General features: G+C 24.1%; 1 protein-coding gene across 9 annotated transcripts in view; it reads right to left on the bottom strand.

The window, feature by feature from the left end:
• The window catches only part of LOC103569880 (CLIP-associating protein 1-A), a 35794-nt gene that overhangs the window by 6575 nt on the left and 7155 nt on the right, over positions 1-22064 (bottom strand). For 5 of the 9 annotated variants that reach the window (XM_053742881.1, XM_053742883.1, XM_053742886.1 and 2 more), the window contains 11 exons: positions 12691-12727; positions 12477-12561; positions 10712-10905; positions 8961-9197; positions 8620-8873; positions 6808-6992; positions 6187-6312; positions 5180-5290; positions 5009-5104; positions 3153-3550; positions 832-897 (listed from right to left, as the gene is read on the bottom strand). In XM_053742881.1, coding sequence (XP_053598856.1) covers positions 832-897; positions 3153-3550; positions 5009-5104; positions 5180-5290; positions 6187-6312; positions 6808-6992; positions 8620-8873; positions 8961-9197; positions 10712-10905; positions 12477-12561; positions 12691-12727 — 1789 coding nt within the window. The remainder of the gene's footprint in view (positions 1-831; positions 898-3152; positions 3551-5008; positions 5105-5179; positions 5291-6186; positions 6313-6807; positions 6993-8619; positions 8874-8960; positions 9198-10711; positions 10906-12476; positions 12562-12690; positions 12728-22064) is intronic. The other 4 variants (XM_053742887.1, XM_053742888.1, XM_053742889.1 and 1 more) reach the window with 4 other exon arrangements.

Below are 22064 nucleotides of genomic sequence, written 5' to 3'. Positions count from 1 at the left end.
TATTTTGATATTAATTTAGTAAAATAACATTAATTACTAAATAATAAAATAAAAACAATCATTAGGAGTGGGCGAATAATTCGAACTTACGAATTATTCGTATCGAATCGAATAATTTGAAATTTTTGGATTTTGTAAGTTTTCGAATTATTTGAAAATTTACGAATAATTCAAAATTTTTTTTTTGAATGACTTAAAGTTGTACAAGACTACCCGTCATAAGCCTCTTCCTCTCAATCGGAAGTTACTGAGCCCAAATAGCTTCCCCCACTTAACCACTCTAAGGAGTTTCCGAGTGGTTTCCGAGTTTTTTTTAAAAGTCACAAACCACCCAAGTAGCACAAAGTCAACTTTAAGATGTCTTTTAAAAGGATAAGACAAATTTTTTTTTGGCTCAAAGTCACCTTTTTTGGTATAAATACGACATGCAAATGTTGGTTCCGGAGACAGAGCCAAATTGTGTTGTTTTTTCTGTCTTATTTCAATTAAAAAGTCATTTAGATGACTTATTTTACTACTGTTTGTACTTTACTTTTTGTCGTCCCTTGGGTCAAGTCTTTTAAGTAGATATTTTTTCGGTGACATAAATTTCTGATCGTTTTGTCAACATATTGGTGCCTTATCGATATGTCAAAAAATAGCCTAAAAACTAATATCTCATAGATGTCTCAAAGGCAAGTGTGCTACTTGGGTTGATTCAAAATTTTTCGAATAATTCAGAAATTCGAATTATTCGATCCAAAACCGATTCACACACTCCTATTAATCATGGTCACAGTTAAAAATTTAAAAATTTATTAAAATCAAAAAGTTTTTTTTTTAATAACACACCTTCGGCCCTGATGTATCCCACGTATCGCGATAGAGTCGTTGTTGCGAACCGCTCCAGGAAAAAGACTATTTGTCCACAATTACATGTGAAATTTGACAAAAAGAAAAAGAAAAAAAAAACAAAAAAAATTATGAATAATGTCAATAATTTACACTGTTAAAAATTTTTTTCTATTTACAAAGTTAATTTTCATTGAAATTTATTAATTTTACTTTATAAATATCTACTTTATACATATTTCCAAGACTTTAAAAATTACTTTTAATGAAAATATCATATAATTAATAATGTATATTTGAAATTATAGTATTAATTTTTGTTTTTTAAGTGAAATTCGTTTTTGATGATCGTGAGTTTATTAAAATCGACATAAAATTTTAAATAATCTAAAGAATAATTTCAAATGACATACAAATTTTTTGAAAATTATTAAATTAAATATTTTTTAAAATTAAATAATTTATAGGCAATTAAAAAACAGTCACTGAAATGAAATACAAGAAAATATATTATGATTTAAATTTTTATTAATTCATAGCTGTAAAATTTTAATGATGCTGAAGTTAACAGGCAATTAAAAATTTTCGGTTTTTTTTTTATCAACAAATCAATTAGAAAAAAAAAATTACAAATAGGCACATTTAGAAAATTAAAACAACAAGTGTGATTTTTTTAAATATGATTTTTTTATAATTCATCATTTTAAAAAAATTACAAAAATTATTAGACGTCGGCTAACTTCAGTATCATAAATTTTAAGTAATTTAAGTTAATAGATCATCATATTTAGTTAAATGATATTTTTCTGAGTAATTTGAACTTAAATTTTGAGGTAAATTTTTAACAGTGTAGTAATTGTTGTTTCAATTTTTCATTACAATTTGAATTAAAATAAACATGTGATAATAAAAGTGGAGTAATTATTCAAGTTAATCCAATAATAAATGAAGTAGAAAGTATTAATAAATAAAAAATAAAATAAAATTTATATACAGCATGCGTTCATCAATATTAATGATTTTAATTCTCACAAGTTTGAAAAAAAAATAATTATTTTCAAAGACTAATTTTATTCTTTTATGTAATAAATGGATTTATTTATTATCGATACACAGAGAAAAAAATAATTTTATTTTTAAAAACACATTTCTAATCCTAGGTATTAATTTATTTTAAATTTTTAATAAATTTCGTTTTTGATTGAAAAAATTACAATTTTTTTGGAGTAATTCTTTGTGAAAAAAAAAATTTACCCGCTATGAAATAAAAAAGTATCAAATTCTTTAATCAATACTAAAAATGTCCGTTCACAAAAAACTTTGCATCTGAGTATTTTATTGGTAAGGTAAAATCCCCTATACCCGCTCACTTTTCATTGGAGAGAGATTAAGTCACTCAATATAAATTAATAAATAAAATGAAGAACCATATTTTTTTTTATAGTTATTTTTTGAAGTTTCGAGTATTAGAATAAAAGTTTAGTTTGAAGAATAATGTTGATAATTAATTTTTTAAATAAGGTCCTTGAGTGTACCCATAGTCGCTCACTAAAAGTTGTCATGTACCATTACTCGATTAGCACATGGCCCTATAGTCGCTCAAAGACAATATCAATTAAACTATGATAAGTTCATTGATTTGGAAAATAATTTATAAATTATGCTACTTTATTCTTTTATAATATAAAATTTCATGAATTTTAAAAATGTATTTAATAAGATATAGTTATAACAATTCTTAAAAAATTTGACGGAACCTAAATTTAATCTAAAGAATGAACGTTAAAGTAAAAAATGCCCGGCTGAGCGCGATTTTGAAAACAGTAATTTAATTTAAATTTATAATCTATTATTAAATAATTTAATACATCATATTTTAATATATTTAGATTCACAAATAATTAAATATTAATAATAATATTTTTAGTTGTGATTTTTATTTTTAAATTATAAAAAAACGCCTTAAACAGTTAAAGTGAGCGACTAATGGTACTGAGCGAGTATAGGGGCTTTTACCTTATCAATGATATAAGTTTTAATAAAAAAATTTGATAATTTTTTTTAAATATTTTATTTTGCAATGAAGTAAAATAAAAAAAAAATATCTTGCAAAAATTTTATAATTTCCTCAGTCAAAAAAAAAAAAAATATTATTCCACACTAATAATAAATTAGTGATTTGGATCAAGAATGTTTTTTTTTTTAAAGTAATTTTTGCTATTTATGTAAAACTCCTCATACTACTTAATAATTTTTATTGTAAAAAAAAAAAAAAAAAATGAGTATTAATAAATAAATAAAAAAATTTTTGAAAAACTTACATCACTTGGTCGTCGAAAATTTTCCATACTACGCTCAGAACAAATACTACTAGTCTCACTATCATCACTATGATCACCTTTACTTCTGGGTGTTTTTGGAAGATGGTCACGATCAAAAGTCAAAGCGTCAGCTAGAGCTGATTCTGCAGCTTGTGATTGCTGTAACATTTTTTGAGCCATCACGGGTGGTCGTGGTGACATATATAAATTACGTTCACGTAACTTAGAACTGACACTACGATCTAAGCCAAATCGTTGAGGACTTGGATCACGACTTGTTTCATTGCTTCGCATTCCTTGACCAGAAAGTCGTCTTGGACGAGCAATAAATGACTCTCCTTCACGATTATAAGATGCATAGGACATTCGTGATGCTGGTGAACATGATCTACTGCTTGCTGTAATTTTAAATAAGTTATGATCAGATTGAATATAGAAAATTTATTTAGAATAGAATAAAAGAATTTAATGTGAAAATTTATATTTTTTCAGATTTTCTGAAGATAAATAATTAAAAAGTTAAAATTTTTCTGTAAGTTGTAAAGTTAAACGTCCTATCGTTAAAATTTTTAATTATTAATTAAAATGAAATTGTAAAAAATAAATTTTTAAAAACTGAAGAAATTTTTTCTCAATTAATGCAATTAATTTTTTTCAAAGTTATGATCATAAAAAATTTAAAAGTATTAAGATCTATGGTGATCTAGTTTTTCCATTTTTAGATCTATGAAAATCAAGAGAAATCACTCAACTAAAATAAACTCAAAATTTTAATTTTTATGGAGATTTCAAAACTTTATAAAAAAAAAATGTTCGAAAATTCTAGATCTAAAGAGACTTTCAAAGATCTGAATTGATTAAAAAAGATCTACTCTGATCAAAGTAGATCTGAATCATGGAAAAATTCGATTTTCGTAGATCTTATTAGATCTTTTTTTCGGAATACGTCAATTGAGTAGTGAAATTCATCTATTTTTAAAAATAAAAGTATCAGATGTTCTTTGGGTCAGTAAAATGCAGCAATAAAAATTTATCTCAAGATAAAATGAAAAAGTGAAAATGATTTAAGTTGATGGAAACCCGGATTTCAAGTTTGGCAAAAGTAGAACATTACCGACTAGCGGAGAGCTTCGCGTTCGAAATATGCAATTTTTTAAAATTTATGTGATTATATTATTATTAAATACTATGAGTATGCAAATAATTACGAATTATTGGTATCGAATTATTTGATTCAAACTTCGAATCGAATAATTCAAATTTTCCGAATTATTTAAAAATTTACGAATAATTCCAAAACTTTCTTTTTAATGACTTAAAATTATAATATTTTTTCCGATAATTCAAATTTTTCTCAGAGGTAAATAGAGCTCAGATACGAATCTACAAAAAAATTATCTCAGTTACTTTAAAAACTAAGATCTCCTTTAAATAAAAATTAAATATTTAAAAACTGATGAAAATTTTCATGATTTGAAACGAGTAATTAGAAAAGTTACAAATAATTCGAAAACTTTCGGATAACTCTAAAAGCGGCAAATAATTCGTAAAGTTACGAATAATTCGAAAAGTTACGAACAATTAGAAAAGTTACGAACAATTAGAAAATTTTCGAATAATTAAATTTTATCAAATTATTCAAAAATTTAAATTACCCGATTTGAATTTCGAATCGAATACTTATATTCACTTCGATTAACACACCTCTGTCAAATACCATAAATATATTAAACTACAAATAAAAAAAAACTTAGTCAATAATTTTCATATTTAATTAATTAAAATAAATATAAATCAACCACGATAAAAAAATTAAAATTTTCAATTTGATTTTAATTATAAAAAGTTGTATTTACGTTGAGATTGTGAAACTCCTGAGACTCGTGTTTTCGTTCTAGCCGATCTTTCAGGACTCGTAAAGAAATTGGTTTCAACTTTCGCTGCTGGTCGAGCTAAAGAAATTATTGTCAAATTATAAATATATATATATTTTTTTTAATTAATTGAAATCATAAGTAATTACTCACAGGTAGTAGCTTTAGTACGGTTTATACTAGCATATTTTAGTCTTGATTGTGCACGTCGAGCCGCTTGAAGGTCTATTGCACTATTCGACCTAGGTCCTGGAGACACTCGACCTTAATTATAAAAAAAAACATTAAATAATAAATTAATTAAAAAAAATAAAATAAATTATTAATATTAATATATTTCAATATAATTTCAAATGAATAAATGAAAATACCGTAGCCCATAAATCATTTAAATTAATTAATTGATTAATTAACAAATAATAATGTGAAATTTTAATTATTTATGATAGTACAATTGAATAATTATTTGGAATGAAAGTGATTAAAAAATTAATAAAATGGTTAACAAAAAAAAAAAAAATAAAATAAATAAATCCCATGTGAAAAAAATTCGTTCTAAAAATGTTCCAAAAACTTTCATGACTGAATTTTCGAAATTGAGACAATTTTAAATTTTAAGTTAAACATTTTTTGAACTTTTGAAATTAGAAAGTGAGCAATTTTTGACTAAGTTGTTCCTGCGTGTTTTTTGTTTTTTTATTTTTTGAGCAAAAATATTTTGATTTGACAATTTTTTGAATTTAAAGAACACTTTTTTTTATTTTTTTTATAAAGATCAATTAAAAATTATGAACATTTACGACTTTTATCAGAACTTTTATTACAGCTTTTTGGGAAGATCAGTTTTTTTTTTTTTCACTTTTTGTACTCGTTCAAAAATAGTCCAAAAAATGAGTAATTTTGAACTTATTGTGAACTCACAAAATTGTCAATTCAAATCAATTTTACTTAAAAAAATTGAAAAAAGAAAAAACCACAAGAAAAGGACACCAGTTGAACATTTTCCACACGTAATTATTTTAAAGTTCCAAAAACATTCAACTCAAAGTTCAGAATTGTTTCAATTTTGGAAGTTTACTGTCAGGAATATTTTTGTAACAAATTTTTTTAACACGGGATGAGAAAAAAATAATGGTGAATGATAGAACATATTGAATTACAGTAATTGTCAGTTGGTCTTTGTAGAACTGGAATTCCAGACTGACGATAAGATCGTGGTAGAGATGGTGTCCGTTTAAGTGGTCCATATGGTGGACTTTGAGTTTGATGTAAATTTTCCGTACTGCCTTTTATTTTTGTATTTTTCATATAATTATTTCATTTATTTAATATTTATTTGGCACATGAAGAGCAGCATGAGAACAAGCAATTGATACGATTTAAAATAAATAGTATGTAGAGCAAAAGAATAGTGACAGTAAAGACAGACAATTATGAATATATTTATCGATAACAATTTACATAAACATTCAAAAAATTCATCTTTTTATATTGATTATTTAAAAATTTCAAAAATTATTTAATTTTACTTAAAAGGTTATTTAAGTTATAAATATTTTTTTTTCTTAAAATTAATCTATTATTTAGATTTTACTTAATAGTAAATTAATTTTATACGGCTACAAATGTTTATAAGTATAAAAATCAATTTTTTAAAATAAAAAGTTGAATTTTTCATTCAAATTATAAAATATATACACAAATTTTTATTAAAAATAAAAAAACACTTATATTAAAAAAAAAAACATCAAAAATATTTTATTCAATTATATTGATTATACCTGCTGCACTCATCGTCGGTCGCGTAGATCTTGGTGGTATACTTGGTGTTCTTGTTACAGCATTTAAACTATTTACACTACCACTATTGCTTTGAGATAATAAATTCCGTTTGTGCGATGCATCCATAGATTTAAGTAGTGCTTCTGCTTGCTCAGGAAAATGATCTCTAAAGGCCCAGTACGCTCTAATAAAGTTAAAAACAAATTTTTTATTAATAGAAAGCAATATTAATTAAAATTCAATTAATTATAAATTTGTATCTGAATAAATTATTAACATATAAAAAAATTTGGTATTTATGTAGAAGTGAGCTTCATCTATTATTAAGACATAACTATCCAGTATTGTACATATCGCGTTTGGATAAATTACATCAACGAGTCTGTAACGGCAGACTGATGATACTTTTTGTTTTTGCACAGAAAAAAAGGATGAATTGAAGTTAATAATTTTTTTAAGGCAAGAAAAAAATTATCCTGATGCAAGAAAACATTTTTTGGAACGATAAAAAATTCTTTGTACCAAGAAATTTTTTTTAACCCTAAGAAAATTTTTTTCTGTGTATTTTTATTGATATTTTTTAGTTATAACTCGATTCTAAAGTTTAAAATGTTTAACATAAGCATAGAACGTTGATTCCGAATGAATTAATTGGCAACTTAACTATGAGGATTTATCATATGTACTTTTGAACCTTATTAATGTTTTTGTTAATAGTTCAGTTGGTTTTACATTCAAAATAAAGAGCGACGTAAATATTACTGAATTTTTTAGAAATGGTACTCTATCAATTAAAAAAATTTATTTAAAATTAAATTAATTAAAAAAAAAAAAAACAATTTTTTTTTTGAAGGAACCGCATTGTCTGTAAGTCATCACTTTCTTTTACGATTGTTACATCAACTTTATTGTCAGTATTTATCAGATAGATATATAGACAGAAAGTAAAAAGAGAAATAGATAGAAGTGGGTTAATTGAAAGAGAGGAGACTAACCTCATGTGTACATGTAAATTTAATGTCAAATTATCTGTTTTGAGATTTATTGATTATTATTAAACGGGAAAGATTTAGAGCACGATTTGCAAAAGGGTTCTTGCAATAAAAAAAATTAGGCCGATTGATTATCTCCTTCGAGAGTTATCATACGTAACAATTGACAGCACTGATTTTTTGGATTGAAATAATTTGTTTAAAATCAATGCACTGTAAAAAATCGGGAGTGAATTCGGAGTAAGTACGGGTACTATTTAAATCCGAATTTACTCCGTGACTCAGAGTTCCGAAGTTTGAAAAAAAATCACTCCGCATATGATTCGGAGTTTTAATATTGAAATAAACTCCCTTTCGAAGTGAACTTCATTCTGAGGGGCTTCAATAAATACACATCTGCTCCACATTTACTCCGGATTTAATCCACGTTTACTCCACAAATTTTTTACAGTGCAATCAAATCCGTTTTTGTGCAATGAAAAGAGTGTAGAAATGTTTTCGTGTGAGTAAAATAGGTTAGAAGTACCATTTGTGGCCACTGGTCCATTTTTGGACATTTAATACTTTATTTTAATGAATGAAAAAGTATAAAATAAAATTTCAATTTTAATAGTGGGCTAAAAATATCTTCGAAACACATTTTAAAAACCAATTATGTCATTGCATATTTTACAAATTATTTTATTTGAATTTTTTAAGTGTCTAAAACTGGCCCTAAAGTGGCCAAAAACGGTACCTCTACCCTAGTCGAAAAGAATGTAGTATCAGTACAGCACCTTTAGTGCTTTCGCGCTTGATATGTGCAATGTGATAACTTACTTTCTCGCAAAAACTCTTGCTTCAGCATCAGGATCACCAATTCCTTTACCAATAGCATCTTGCAATGTTTTAATATGTTTTTGTAGTAACTGAGTTGACCATGTCTGTAATATTAGACTAACATATTCACAAGCAGCCCGACGTATGTCTTTACTTTTACTTGTAAAAAATGCGGTAAGTATTGGAATAAACCGTGGACTGTGAGTATGTTGAAATATAAACCGTAACGCTACTGCTCCTGATGATGATACAACCTAAAAAAAAATAGGAGTTGTTTTAATTTCAATTATTTATTAGTAGTCAAATATTTATAAATAAATGAAAAAACTTATGACAATTACCTTGGCACTATTTTGTATGAGATTCATTACCGACCCAAGTAAGCCTTCAATAAAATGAGCAATTTTATTTTTTAATTGTCGGCTTAGATACGCAAGTGTGATAGTCGCTTCTTTGACAACTTGAGATCTCAAATCAGTACAAGCACCCTCGTATGGGTTTTGTAAGCTTTTTAATAAATCCATAAAATTTTCGTAAGATGCCCCACCAGCCATTACTATAGCGCGTAATTTTTTCAGCTGAAATTAAAAAAATAAATTTGATACTGAAGTTAGCCGACGTCTAGTAATTTTTTGATTTTTTTAAAAACAATCAATTATAAAAAAAAAATGGCACTCGTAGTTTTTTAAATTTTCTACATGTGCATAAGGGTGGCCCAAAAAAACCGATTATTTTTTTTTTCGATTCTCTTATGAAAATTTGTTGGTTTACGATGTTTTAAGAAGCCTCTCCAAAATCAGCTCGATAAAAAATTTTCAAGGGATCGCTCACGAATTTTTAAAATATCAAAAATGATCTAAATTGTAATTTTTTATTTCAAATTTTTTTCTCTCTCGTGGCAGCAATAGTTTATATTTATGAAATCATGACTATGCTGAAAATTTAAGCCCAGAATTGAAATATTAAAACCTCGCTCAAGAATTTTGAATGTTTCCAAACGCTGTCTTTGGAACGTTTTCGAGCGACCCGTGAATATTAATAATAAAACGTCTCGATTTTTTACCATCAATTTGCATCACAATGAATGAAAATATAACCCGAGAAATAAAAATAATAAGTTATTTACATACTTTTTTATATTTCAATTCAATTTTTAGGTTTTCTTGCATATTCAAAACTTACCAAATTTTATTGTTTAAGACTGTCCTGTATATTTTTAGTTATGCAAAAGTTAAATTTTAGTGAAATGACAATAACTGAGTTATGAAAAAATACAAAAACTAATTCAAAGTATTAGTCACATATTATCAGTTAAAATTCAAAATTCTTGAGCACCGTTTAAATATTTAAATTTTGGGCTGAAATTTTCAGCATAGACATGATTTTACGAATATAAACTATTGCTGCCACGAGAAAGAAAAAATTTAGAACTGAAAAATCCGAATTTCAATCATTTTTGATATTTTAAAAATTCGTGAGCGACTTCTTGAAAATTTTTTATCGAGCTGATTTTTAGCGAGGCTTCTAAAACATCGTAAGCCAACAAATTTTCATAATAGACTCGAAAAAAAAAAAAAAAAATATTCGGTTTATTTTCGACCACTCTAATGCGCATATTTTAAGTTTTTTTTTGTTAGTGATTGAAAAGTTCCAAAAAAATCCGAAAATTGTTAATTATCTTCTAACTTGAGGATCATAAATGAATAAGTGTAATTTTAAATTAATAAATAAATAAATTAAAATAGTTAAATTTAAAAAAATGTACGTACCGATTTTTCAATTTTTTAAACACGCATTTTTTTATTTTTATTCTAATTACATTTTATTTATTGATTCAAACATTTAAAAAATTGTCATTTGTCAGTTACATTCACGCTCATGAAAAAAAAATATATTTTTCACAAATGATTATATAATTTTTAAATAAATTATTATTATTATTAAACTATAAATTAATCAGGTAACTACTAAAATTACACTTTATAATTTTTTCCTTTATGATTAATGTAAAATAATATGCATACGTTCGATAAAAAAAATAATACGTGATATGCAACAGTAATAAAAACTAAATTTGTTTTTAAAAACTTACTTGATCGATTCTTTGGTTCCAATCTTTTTTGTCATCGCCAATAGTATCACGTATTGATTTAAAATGCTCCTCAAGATCTTTGGCTGAAAATAAATGTACCTGAGGTACATCTTCGAATGCTGTCAAAAATGATTCTTCGTCAACTGCACCAGCACTAGCGCTACCTGAATTTAATCGCTCGCTTAATTTTATTCCTTTTTTTTCATGGACGAAATAAATTACAGAACCCAAAAAAAAATTTATAAAAAATAATAAAATCAATAGAATAATAAGTAAAATACGTGATCGATAAAAATATTCAATTCAAACATTGCCCAACAAAAATAACCAGTAACACAAAAATCACGATGTTTCTAATGGACCCACCAGTGTAAAAAAAATTCGGTCCAAAGATTCACAAAAAGTTCGAAGCTTGGAACTTTTAAACTTAAGACAAATTAGAATTTCGAGTGGAACTTTTGTAATTTTGATAGTAAAAAAAAATTTATCTAGACATGGTGACCACAGATTTTTGAAACTGAAACTCCCTGACTTTTCCAGATATTCCAGTCAAATAATTAAAAAATTCCCTGACCATATGTAGTGATATTAAATCATTGGAAATATTTATTTAATTCAAAATAAAATGTTGTAATTCAGTTCAATAAATAATCTATCATTGTCGTTAAATAAAACTTTATTTTATTATTTGTCAATGTTCATAGGTTTTTTTTATTTATTAAATGAATAATTTTTTATTTTTTATTTTAAATCTATGTTTTTATATAACTTACTTTGTAATAAAATATAAATAAACTTTTTATTTTCACTAGAATAAATTTCATAAATAAGAACGTTTTATAGAATATTAATAAAATATTAATCAAATACGCGAATAATAAATATAGTGAAACTTATTAGTTTAATACTTATTTATACATTTAATGTTTTTAGTTTTTTAACTTGTCAATATGCATGTTGGTAGCTTAAAGATTCTGACAATCGGTTTCTACTAAGACTTTTTTTTCTAACAGCCTTTTTAATTCTAAATACTTCATTTTTTTTGCTATTGAAATCAATTTCTATTAATTTTTTTTCAAGATGGTATTACAATAGCATTCGCGCCGCACCACTTTTTGAACAGTTTTGACAGAAAAAAAAATTTGTCGGATTTTTTTAGTTAAAAAAAAAAGAAAGTAAAAATTTTTCTAGCTTTGTGACGACATTCCCTGACTTTCCTCTGATTTTTCCAAGACATTTATAAATCCTTGACATTTTCAGGTTTTCCATAAATGTGGCCACCATGTCTAGTATTTTATATGAATTTTGTTTAAAAAAAGATCTTTTTTAGAATTCATTTCTCAAAACGTATTTTTAATACATTTTACGCTCGTTCCGAAAAATTTCCCATTAAAAACCAATAGCGCCATATGGATAAAAAAACGTTCATAAAAAGTTGCAAATAAGAAGTTTTAAAATTTTTTCGAAGAGTAAAATGTAGTAAATATTCGTTTTTAAAAATATATTTCAAAAACGTTCTTTTTTTACTCGATATTAGTTCATAGAAAAGTCTCAAGTTTAGAAGTTTATCATGACGAACTTTTTTGAAATCTTTTTGGAACGAATTTTTTTTATACGGTTAAACTGATAGATATTTTGGTCAGTGAGATTTTTGTTGGTAGATATTAATTTTGAATATTTTTACCTGATACCAATAAAAACAAATTAATACAAAACAAAAAAATAAAATAATTATTAAATTAATTAAAATAACTTTAGTGTTTACCTATAGGAGGTATTTTAGAACTTGGTCCAAATTGGCTCTTTTTTGGTAGAACACTTTTTATTTTTTTCGCTGGTGCAGATCTTACCTGAAATTCAAAGTAAATATTTAAATTTAATTTAATTCCTCTATATCTATATATATTTATATCATTGATATGATTATTTTTTTTTTTTGTAAAGTAAATTTAATAATTAATTTTGTCATTTGGATTTACCGCTCTGTCCAGCTCATCTGTGTCTCTTCCGACTGCAACAAAATGTAAAAAAATGTTCATTAGATAAAAAAATGTATGCATTTATTTTTATACATATTCATAAAAGTAAATTATTAGAAGTAAGTTAATAGTATTTAAATCATATCTAATAATTCAAAAAGTTCAACAACCCGGAACATGGTACCATTCAATTAAATTTTTGAAAATATCAAATTTTTAAATTCTTCAATTCAAAATACGAGTATTTAAATTATTTAGAAAATCGCGGATTTGAAAACTTGTAATTAAATTATTCGAATTAAATTCGAACACACAGATCGGGTTTTGAATACGAAATTTTTTTTAACGGTAGATCAGCTCATTACAATGAACTAGTCGAAGGTATTTCACTAGTAAATACGGAAAGAAATGAGGCTTGGCAATTTATTAAGAAATAGTAAATATTTATATAAAAATTTAAAATATATAAGAAAGGAAAATTTATAATTTAGTATCAATTATTTTATTAGTCTATATACTAAATTAATTTTTGTTAATGAGTAAACGATGTTTTTTATTCAATTATCAGTAAAATGAATATAATTTGTATAGTTAATGGAATAGTATTTATAAAAAAAATAATTTGAAATTTTTGCAATTTTTTCTGTGGCGAAATCAGTATTTGGAATAACATTATTCAATGGCACTAAATATCATTTATTTAATTGATATATATCATAAATTGATTAACTTTTACAACTAAGATTAATTTATATCTGAAGGCAATAAAATTTTTTAAAAAATAATTTATAATACAGTCGGACTTCGTTATAAGACTATCATTCTGTCTTTTTTATAAACCAGATATCACGATAGTTTGAGAGAGAAACTAATAGTCTTATAACGAGGTCCTACTGTAGTTATTGTTAATTTACAAAAGTTAGTTAATTATTTTTCATTAAATACTAAAAAATACTACACGGAAAAAAATGATGCTCAAAATTTTAATAGTTTGTAGTTTATTTTCGACTTAAAATTAGTATACTCGATACTAATATCAAACCAGGATCATTATATATATTACAAAATGGCTATTATTTATATTAAAATTTGAAACACATAGAAAAGCAAAATTTTTAATTTCGTATATTAAAATTAATATGAAAAAGAATCGATAAATTGCTATCTACAGTTATAACTATTTAAATAAATATAAAAAAATTAAAAAAATGAGGAACCGAAAAATTAGTAAACGTACATAATAATATATAAAGATCTAGTATACGAATTTTTCATTTTATTATTTACCACTTATTCGATTTATGTATATTTTAAATTAATTTATAATGATGAATAAATGATATTTTAAGCTAATAATTTATCAGTGATATCGAATTTATAGAAAAAAGTTAGTAACTTTTGAAATTTTCGGCTGGAAAAATCAGTATCTGAGAACCAATTCTTAGTTTGACCAATCATTACTTTTTAATAAATTATGCCTTAAATTAATTAACTTTCACTAATAAGTCACGTTTTATACCTAAAAGTAATAATATTCACTTACTTTTAGGAATAATTGATAGTAATTTTTAGGAATCTACACAAATTAGTAAACTACTTTGCATTAAGCACATAATAGTACTAATTATTGATAACAGATTCCACTTTTTACTATTATTTATTAATTTTTAATATTCAGTTTTTTCCGTGTAATTATTGATAATCAATTTTACTTCTTACTACTTTATATTACACAAAAAAAAAGGATTTCTTGGAGTAACAAAAATTTGGCATTCTGGAATGAAAATAAAAATTTTCTAAGGACTGGAAATAATTTTTCAGCGCAAGAAAATTTTCATTTTCAATTTATAATGCAAAAAATTTCTTCGGATAAGTAAAAATTTTTTTGAGGCAAGTAAAATTTTGCGCCAAGAAATCCTTTTTTTTTTTTCTGTGTAAGTTTTAATGTTTTGTTTACTAATAACTGATAATAAATTCCGCTTTTTGCTAATTTTGTAAATTTATAATATTTCCGTGTATTCGTATCTGAATTTTATTTACCTCTGGCACAAAAATTCAAAAACATCCTTCAAATTTATTTTTTAAAAATAATTATAAATATATATAATATATGTAGTAAACTATTATTACATTGTAAGTAATTAAATTAAATAATACATAAAACTTTCTCTTATCATAATTATAATTAATACCTAGCGTTTCGTTGTAAATTTCATATTGATAAATTAAAAAAAAATAATTATAAATATAAACAATATTTAAAAAAAAAATAATAATAACAATTATATTGATACTGATTGTAAATTTCAATTTAAATGCAAAAATTAATTAATCCATTGATATATTTTTTTATTTTTTAAATATATAACTGTATCTACAGATTATTTCATGCTCAAATGCATAGAATAATTTCTGTGTTTATACATTAGAAATGATGCATTTAATGCAGGTAATAATTATAGAAAAAAAACTAATAAGATATTAGATAAATAATTACAAATAATTGTTTATATAATTTTAACTATTATTTCTACATAAAAGTTGACGGAAAAAAATTTATAATAATGCAGCAATAAAAATACTTTGTACGCTTAAATTATGCAATCATTAATTTTAAAGAAGCATATCAATGATTATACATTAAAAACAAAAAAACGAAATTTTAACGTCAATGTTACACTAATTGAAGTAATAAGTTATTTAAATGATACGAAGAAAAAAATACTATTCTAAAAAATAAAACAAATTTTTGATCCAAAATTTTGTTTACTTGTAGATTTGAAATATAATATATCTGAAGATCAGAACGTTTCTCGCGGAACGAAAATTAAAAAAAAAAAAAAAAAAAAAAAAAAAAAATGAAAAGCAAAAAGTCAACTAGATCTAGATTCCTGAAATATTTCGCAAATGCGCTAGTATGTCAGCCAAAAATTGCAGCAACCCCCAGTTACCCGTTGTCACCCTTAAGCAGTCAAAATGCATAAAATGTCTTCATTTTCATTGCGCGAAAAACGTTCCGATCTTCAGGTACATGAAATACAGTAATTTTTTGGCTGTAAAAATTACGGACTGTTGTAGAAAACTTTTTTTGAAAAATATTTACTGCAAAATAAATAAAATATTTTTTTTTGTAAATTTTCAAATTCTCTTATTAAAACTTATATTATTAAAGCCATTAAAATGTGTAGATGTATGAAAAGTTTTTTTATCAACGAACGTTTAATTTTGTTAATTTAAAAAAAAAATATTTGATTTTCTTGTAAAATTTTTTTTCACAAAAAATTAATACAAAAAAGATTACAATTTCTTAGTAAAACAAATTGTAGGAAATTTACAATGAATTAACTTCTTGGATCAAGGATATGCATATATATATTTTTTTTTATAAAAGTAACATTATTCAACACAGATTTTTTTTAACTTAAGAAAAATTTTGAGATAATTGTTTAAACTGAAAAGTTATTATTTGAGAGCAGAAAATGAATCCTCAATTTAACGTCTTCAGACGGATGCAAAAATAATTAAACTTTAACACAGTAAATATTATGTGTGTCATGTTTATAAATTCTTAAGACAATAATGTATATTGCTAATAATTATCGAGAGTTTATATTTTCGTCACAAGAAATATTTCTCATCAGTTTTTTTTATGATACTAAAAGTGCCATGATACTTTTGACCCGCGTAAAAAAAAATTGTTGAAAAAAACAATTGATTTAATACTAAATGAACGTTTGTAAACTCTTCTTCTTCTGTAAACTTGTTTAAACTCTCCATTAAAAGTAATAAATTTTATTATTTTCTTTCAATGCGAAACATAGTCAGAAAAACTATTTCTGAACGTTTTTATTTTTTACTACATTTTAATAGTATTAAATCAATTATTGATATTTCTCTTGAATTTTGAAATTTTCAAAAATTTAGAAAAAGTTCGTCGTTGTGTCACATTTTAAAGTTTAAAATAGTCAATGCATTTTCAAGAAATTTTGCTTTCACAGGCAGACATTAGCAATTTTTTTTTTTTTTTTAAATAAAAAAAGAAATTTCTGTAGAAAAAAATTTTTAAAAATTTGTCACAAACTTTTGAATATATTTTTTTGTATACTTTATAAATCTTTTTTTTTTACTTGCAAATAACATATTTATAAAAACATTAAGAATTGTCAAATGTCTGCTAGTTTCCGTATCATCATTTTATTTCTGACTGTGAAATTTATTGAAATGATTAAAAAAAAACAATTTTATGTAAATGGTAAATACAATACCTATATCAGGATATAACCACGGTGGTTTATGTACATCACATTGACATCCACGTGCTCGGGCACCCGGATGTTTAACAATATTATCCCATTGCAATATCCAACTACTACTAGGATCCCAAATTTTTTTATCAATACTAGGATATTTAACAAGACCTCGCCGACAACAATTTCTATGCAAGCTTTTTTCATCACTCCACAAATTCATATTCACGTAATTAATTAACAAAAGTATTCATTTAAGCAATTTCCTAATTAAATCACTCATAAATAAATCAACATGACAATCATCATAAATCATTAATCAGAGTAAAAGTGTCGAGAGTTAAGAAAGTGTGAAAATCCCACGAGTAAATAACAAGAAAGTTTATTTCATTGTTTCTTTCCCACTTTTTTTTTATAAATTATTTTTTTTTAATTTTATTTTCACTTCCTCTTTATAAACCACACATTAAAATGACCTCAATCGATTAATCAACTAATTAGTTACACTTAATAAACTATAATCAATCAATTAAATAAATAATTAATCACATAAAATTTATTACACTATTAATTTTTAAAACCACATGACAATTTTTTATTTGAATTATGAATTTTTTTGAATATGGAAAATAATTAAAAAAAAAAGTTTAGTGTATTTTTAATTGTCATATTTAATGAGTTGTTAATGAAGAGTAATAAAAAATAAAACAAACACATTTATGACACAAAGCACGAGTGAATACTCTTCAATAAGAAACTTGAACGTACTCTACTCGTGAATCACGTAAGTTTGTAGCTACTAGTAAGCCAAACGGTTAAACTATAATGCCTGTAGATTGTCCTAGTCGTGTTGTGAATGTTGTATAATATATATAAAGTGCGAGGTGTGTACATATATAAATATGTAGTAATATTTGTGTATTGAGAGGAAAGGAAGGGTCGACCTTCCCCTAAAGCATCTAGGAATCTATTCTACATTATGCTGCTTTTCTTTAACAAGGGGTCGAAAAATAGAAAAAAAATTCATGTTTTGCAAAATAATTATGAGCACAAATTTTTGTAATCATTTATAAAATGTTTTATAATTATCGTTAAGTAATCAGAAGATCATCCAGTAATAATGAACAAAAGTTAAATAATAAACTAGTAGGACAATGTTTTTATTAAAATTTTTTTTTGTCAAGGTAAAAAAGTAATTGACGCAGACGGTTTATATAATAACGATAAATGATAATTCAAACCGGAAATTACGATGATAAATCAAAGATGCAGCACAATATGGCCTTTAAGATGATTCGAAGAATTATTATTTATTATTTTAATTAAAATAATTCATTAATTATTTAAAAATAGAAGAAACCTATATTTTTAATTTGTTTATAAAATTGTTTTAAAATATGCCGATAATCAGCTATTTATTTTCTAAGAAATACGCGCACGCTTTACGAGGACTTTAAACCAAGTACATGTGTGTTTATACACAAAGTACATACCTATCAACTATTACAATAGCTCATAGATAGGAATTTATTACTTATTATTACATAACTTTAGTTATTTATTCAATAAATTATAAGTTTTTTTTTTTTTTTTACTAGAAAAAGTTTTTTTGCTGCAAAAAAATTTTCTTAACAAATTTTATTAAAAAAAAAATTTTGAAAAAAACTTTGTTTGTTTATGATAAATAAAGGAATTAATATTTTTTTCATTAATAATAAAGTTCAATTATTCCTGATTATATTTAAAATTTTTTATTGTAAATTTGAATAAATTTTTAAAAAGATTTAATTGTTTTTGTTATGAAAAGTTAAAATTGCGCTAAGTAATGGATACTATAAACCTTTCACTTTTCTCACATGCAAACTCTCTAGTAATTCAAAGGGAGGGGAATTTGAGATGAGAAAGAAAAGAAGAAATACTATAGAAGTAAGATCTCATACAAGATGAGGGAGAGAGATAGTTAAGGATTGTAATGACATTCGTATCTCATGGACAGGATAAATGGCAACCAAGTCAATAATTTAATTATTTTCTTTACTTTAATGCCATCTTATTAAGTCATCATTACAATAATTCTTATAAAAAGAAAAAATAAAAAGTAAATAAATTTTAACGCTAAACATGATGAGAATTTTTAATATTGCAACTTTTGAAATATAAAAGTTATTTTATTATTCTTTAAACGTTTTATTGAGGTAACTTTTAAACCACACGAATTCATTTAAATTAAATTGGAAATATTTATTTTTTATCATCTTTTACTTAAAATAATAAATTATACGATTAATTTAAATATTTTATCAGACATATAATTAATTATTTTATTTTAAGATTAAAAATCTGTTAGCGTTAAAGAACATTTATATATTTTTTTTTATTTACAGTTTTTTATATTTTAAAAAAATGTTAATTACCTATTTTTTGAAAACTTGTTACGTGCATAAATTACACGGAGTGAAATTTCAAAAATTTTTAATTACGACATTTCATGTACAATTTACATATTTTTAACGGAATTTTATTTTGTTTTTTTACCTAAATGGTTATACAGGGTGGTCACAAAAAAATGATTTCAAAATTTCCTGATATTTCCGGGTTTTCCGATCAAATTTTTCACATTTTTCCTTGATTCGGAAATTCTATTGGTATCATTGATATTCATAGTTTTTATTATATTTTCATTGTCAATAATTAAATTTGATGATTAAATCATGCGAGAAACCAAAAAAAAAAGTCAATAAAATAAATTAATATGGCCTACTTTTGATTATTCGATGTTAAAGATATGTAAGTTAAAATATTTAATGAGAAATTTTATGATTGAAATAAATTCAAAATACACTAGTCACAAAAATTGAGGGATATTGAAAAAATTCAAATTTTTAAAGGATTTTCCACAGGTTGTAATTCGAAGGAAAAGTCGTACAACAAAAACAAAAAAGACAAATTGTAGCTTCAAGTTTCTAGTTTTCTGATCTGGTCTTGAAATTTTTTTATTCTGCACGGTTCCGGAGTAATAAAAAATCAATCGAAATTATCGAAAAAAAATTATTGAAGCCCGAAGACCGTTTTTAAGATGAGCATAAATTTGAAAAATTTTTTTTTCGATGGTTTTCTTAGGATTACTCCGGGACCGTGCGTAATAAAAAATTTTCAAGACCAGATCAGAAAACTAGACACTTGAAGCTACAATTTGTCTTTTTTGTTTTTGTTGTACGACCATTTTCCTTCAAGATACAGCGAGTTGAAAATTACTTAAAAATTTGAACTTTTTTAAATATCCCTCTTATGTATTATCGGAAAATTAAAAAATTTTAAACCTTCTCAATTAAAATTCCGGATACTTTTCGAAATTCCTTGAAAATTTCATAGTACTTCTCGGTTGTATTAAATTCCCTGATAATTTCCGGTTCATAGCCACCCTATTATATATTTTTAATAAATCGTTTGAATTAAATTTTTTATCAAAACTAATTATTAATAATTTTGTTTATTTTTTAATTTCAAGAAATATTTAAATTATTTTATCTATTGTTTATAAAAAGTAAAAAAATATAAAAGATTTTAAAGTAATTTTGAATGCTTCATTACCGACCACAATCATTATTTTCTTCACGGCTACTTAAAGCTCTAAAAATATATATGAAATCAACTGAGTCATTTTATGCGACTGTAATTGACCAACTTATTTTCTTTTCTTACTTATACATCTTTTTATCTATTTTTTTGTTTTGTTTTGTCTTTATTATTCTACCAAGCCCCATGTTGTGATCTAATCGAATAACAGTTACGTGACTTAAAAATGATAAATTTAACGCTCAATTATTATTCATACCATGAAAAATTTTTAAAGAATTGCAAACATTAGTATTGATATATTTACATTTTATAAATTGACAAATAACGTAATTTATATAAAGGAAGAAAATAAAAATAAAAAAAAAAATATTTGACATAATATAATGCATGACAGACACAAATTGCATGAAAAATATTTTATTAAGTATAAATTGTGAGCACACATGTGCGATTGTGTACCAGCTGTTCTCAATCAAAATTATATAATTTTTACATTTTTTTAAATTGATAAGAATTTCATAAGCTAAAAAAAAATTTTGCGCTCAATATTAAAACGAAACTTTGACGTGTGATTTTAAAATTGTAATTTATTATTCATAAAATAATTTTAAAAAAATGTTCAATTTAAAATTTTCGGAAGCGATTGATATTTAAAAAATGAGGAAATAAAAAAACAGAAATAATTTCAAGGTTACGCAGAGATTTCTAAGATTAAATTTTAAACGAAATAAATAAATTTAATGAAATAATAAATAAAACATCAACTTGTTATTTGTAAATATTTTTTTTAATTAATAATATTTAAATATTTATAATTGATATTAGATTATAAATATTTAATAATCATTAAAAACTTATTTACCTTGAATTCATAACGTGTGATCTTTATTATTTGTTTATCTTCATAAAATCAAATTTTATCTACTTTATTTTTATCTTTGTCACTTCCGTTCTTTTTATATTATATATTTACTTGGAAAATATCAGTATAAATATACAGTTATATTAAAAAATATAATTGTAATCCTGTTTTTAACATTATTGAATTGCATCTAGACTTACTCAATTGCGAAATTCGATACTTGATATTTGTACGATGAAATCAAAGCTACTCGTTACGGTAGATCGAATTAAGACATGAGAATAAATTATTAGAATGTCTTCGACACGGTCAGATTTATTAAAAAATAAAAGCGATTTTTGCAAAAAAAAAATCTGAAGAAAATTTACTTGATTCAATTTAAAATAATTACATGCGATTATATACATAAAGAAAAATTCAAAAATAATAATATTTAGTCGAGAATTTATGAAAAAGTATTTTGATAATTTCATTAAATTAAAGTTAATCATATTAATAATATTTATTAAAAATATATAAAGGAAGGGGAGGGGGCAAAACGGGGCACTTAAGTTTTCGAAGACTCAAATACGTAAAATCTTTTTTTTTTTAATGATATTCAAATAAATCAAAAAAAATTTCCAGTTGCCGTAAGAAAAAAACTTCATTTTTGCGTGCAAAATGGGTAGAGGAGAGTGGGGTCAATT

The sequence above is a fragment of the Microplitis demolitor genome, chromosome 2, assembly GCF_026212275.2.
Source record: "Microplitis demolitor isolate Queensland-Clemson2020A chromosome 2, iyMicDemo2.1a, whole genome shotgun sequence".
NCBI classification, from domain to species: Eukaryota; Metazoa; Arthropoda; class Insecta; order Hymenoptera; family Braconidae; genus Microplitis; species Microplitis demolitor.
This window is presented reverse-complemented; position numbering and strand designations above follow the sequence as displayed.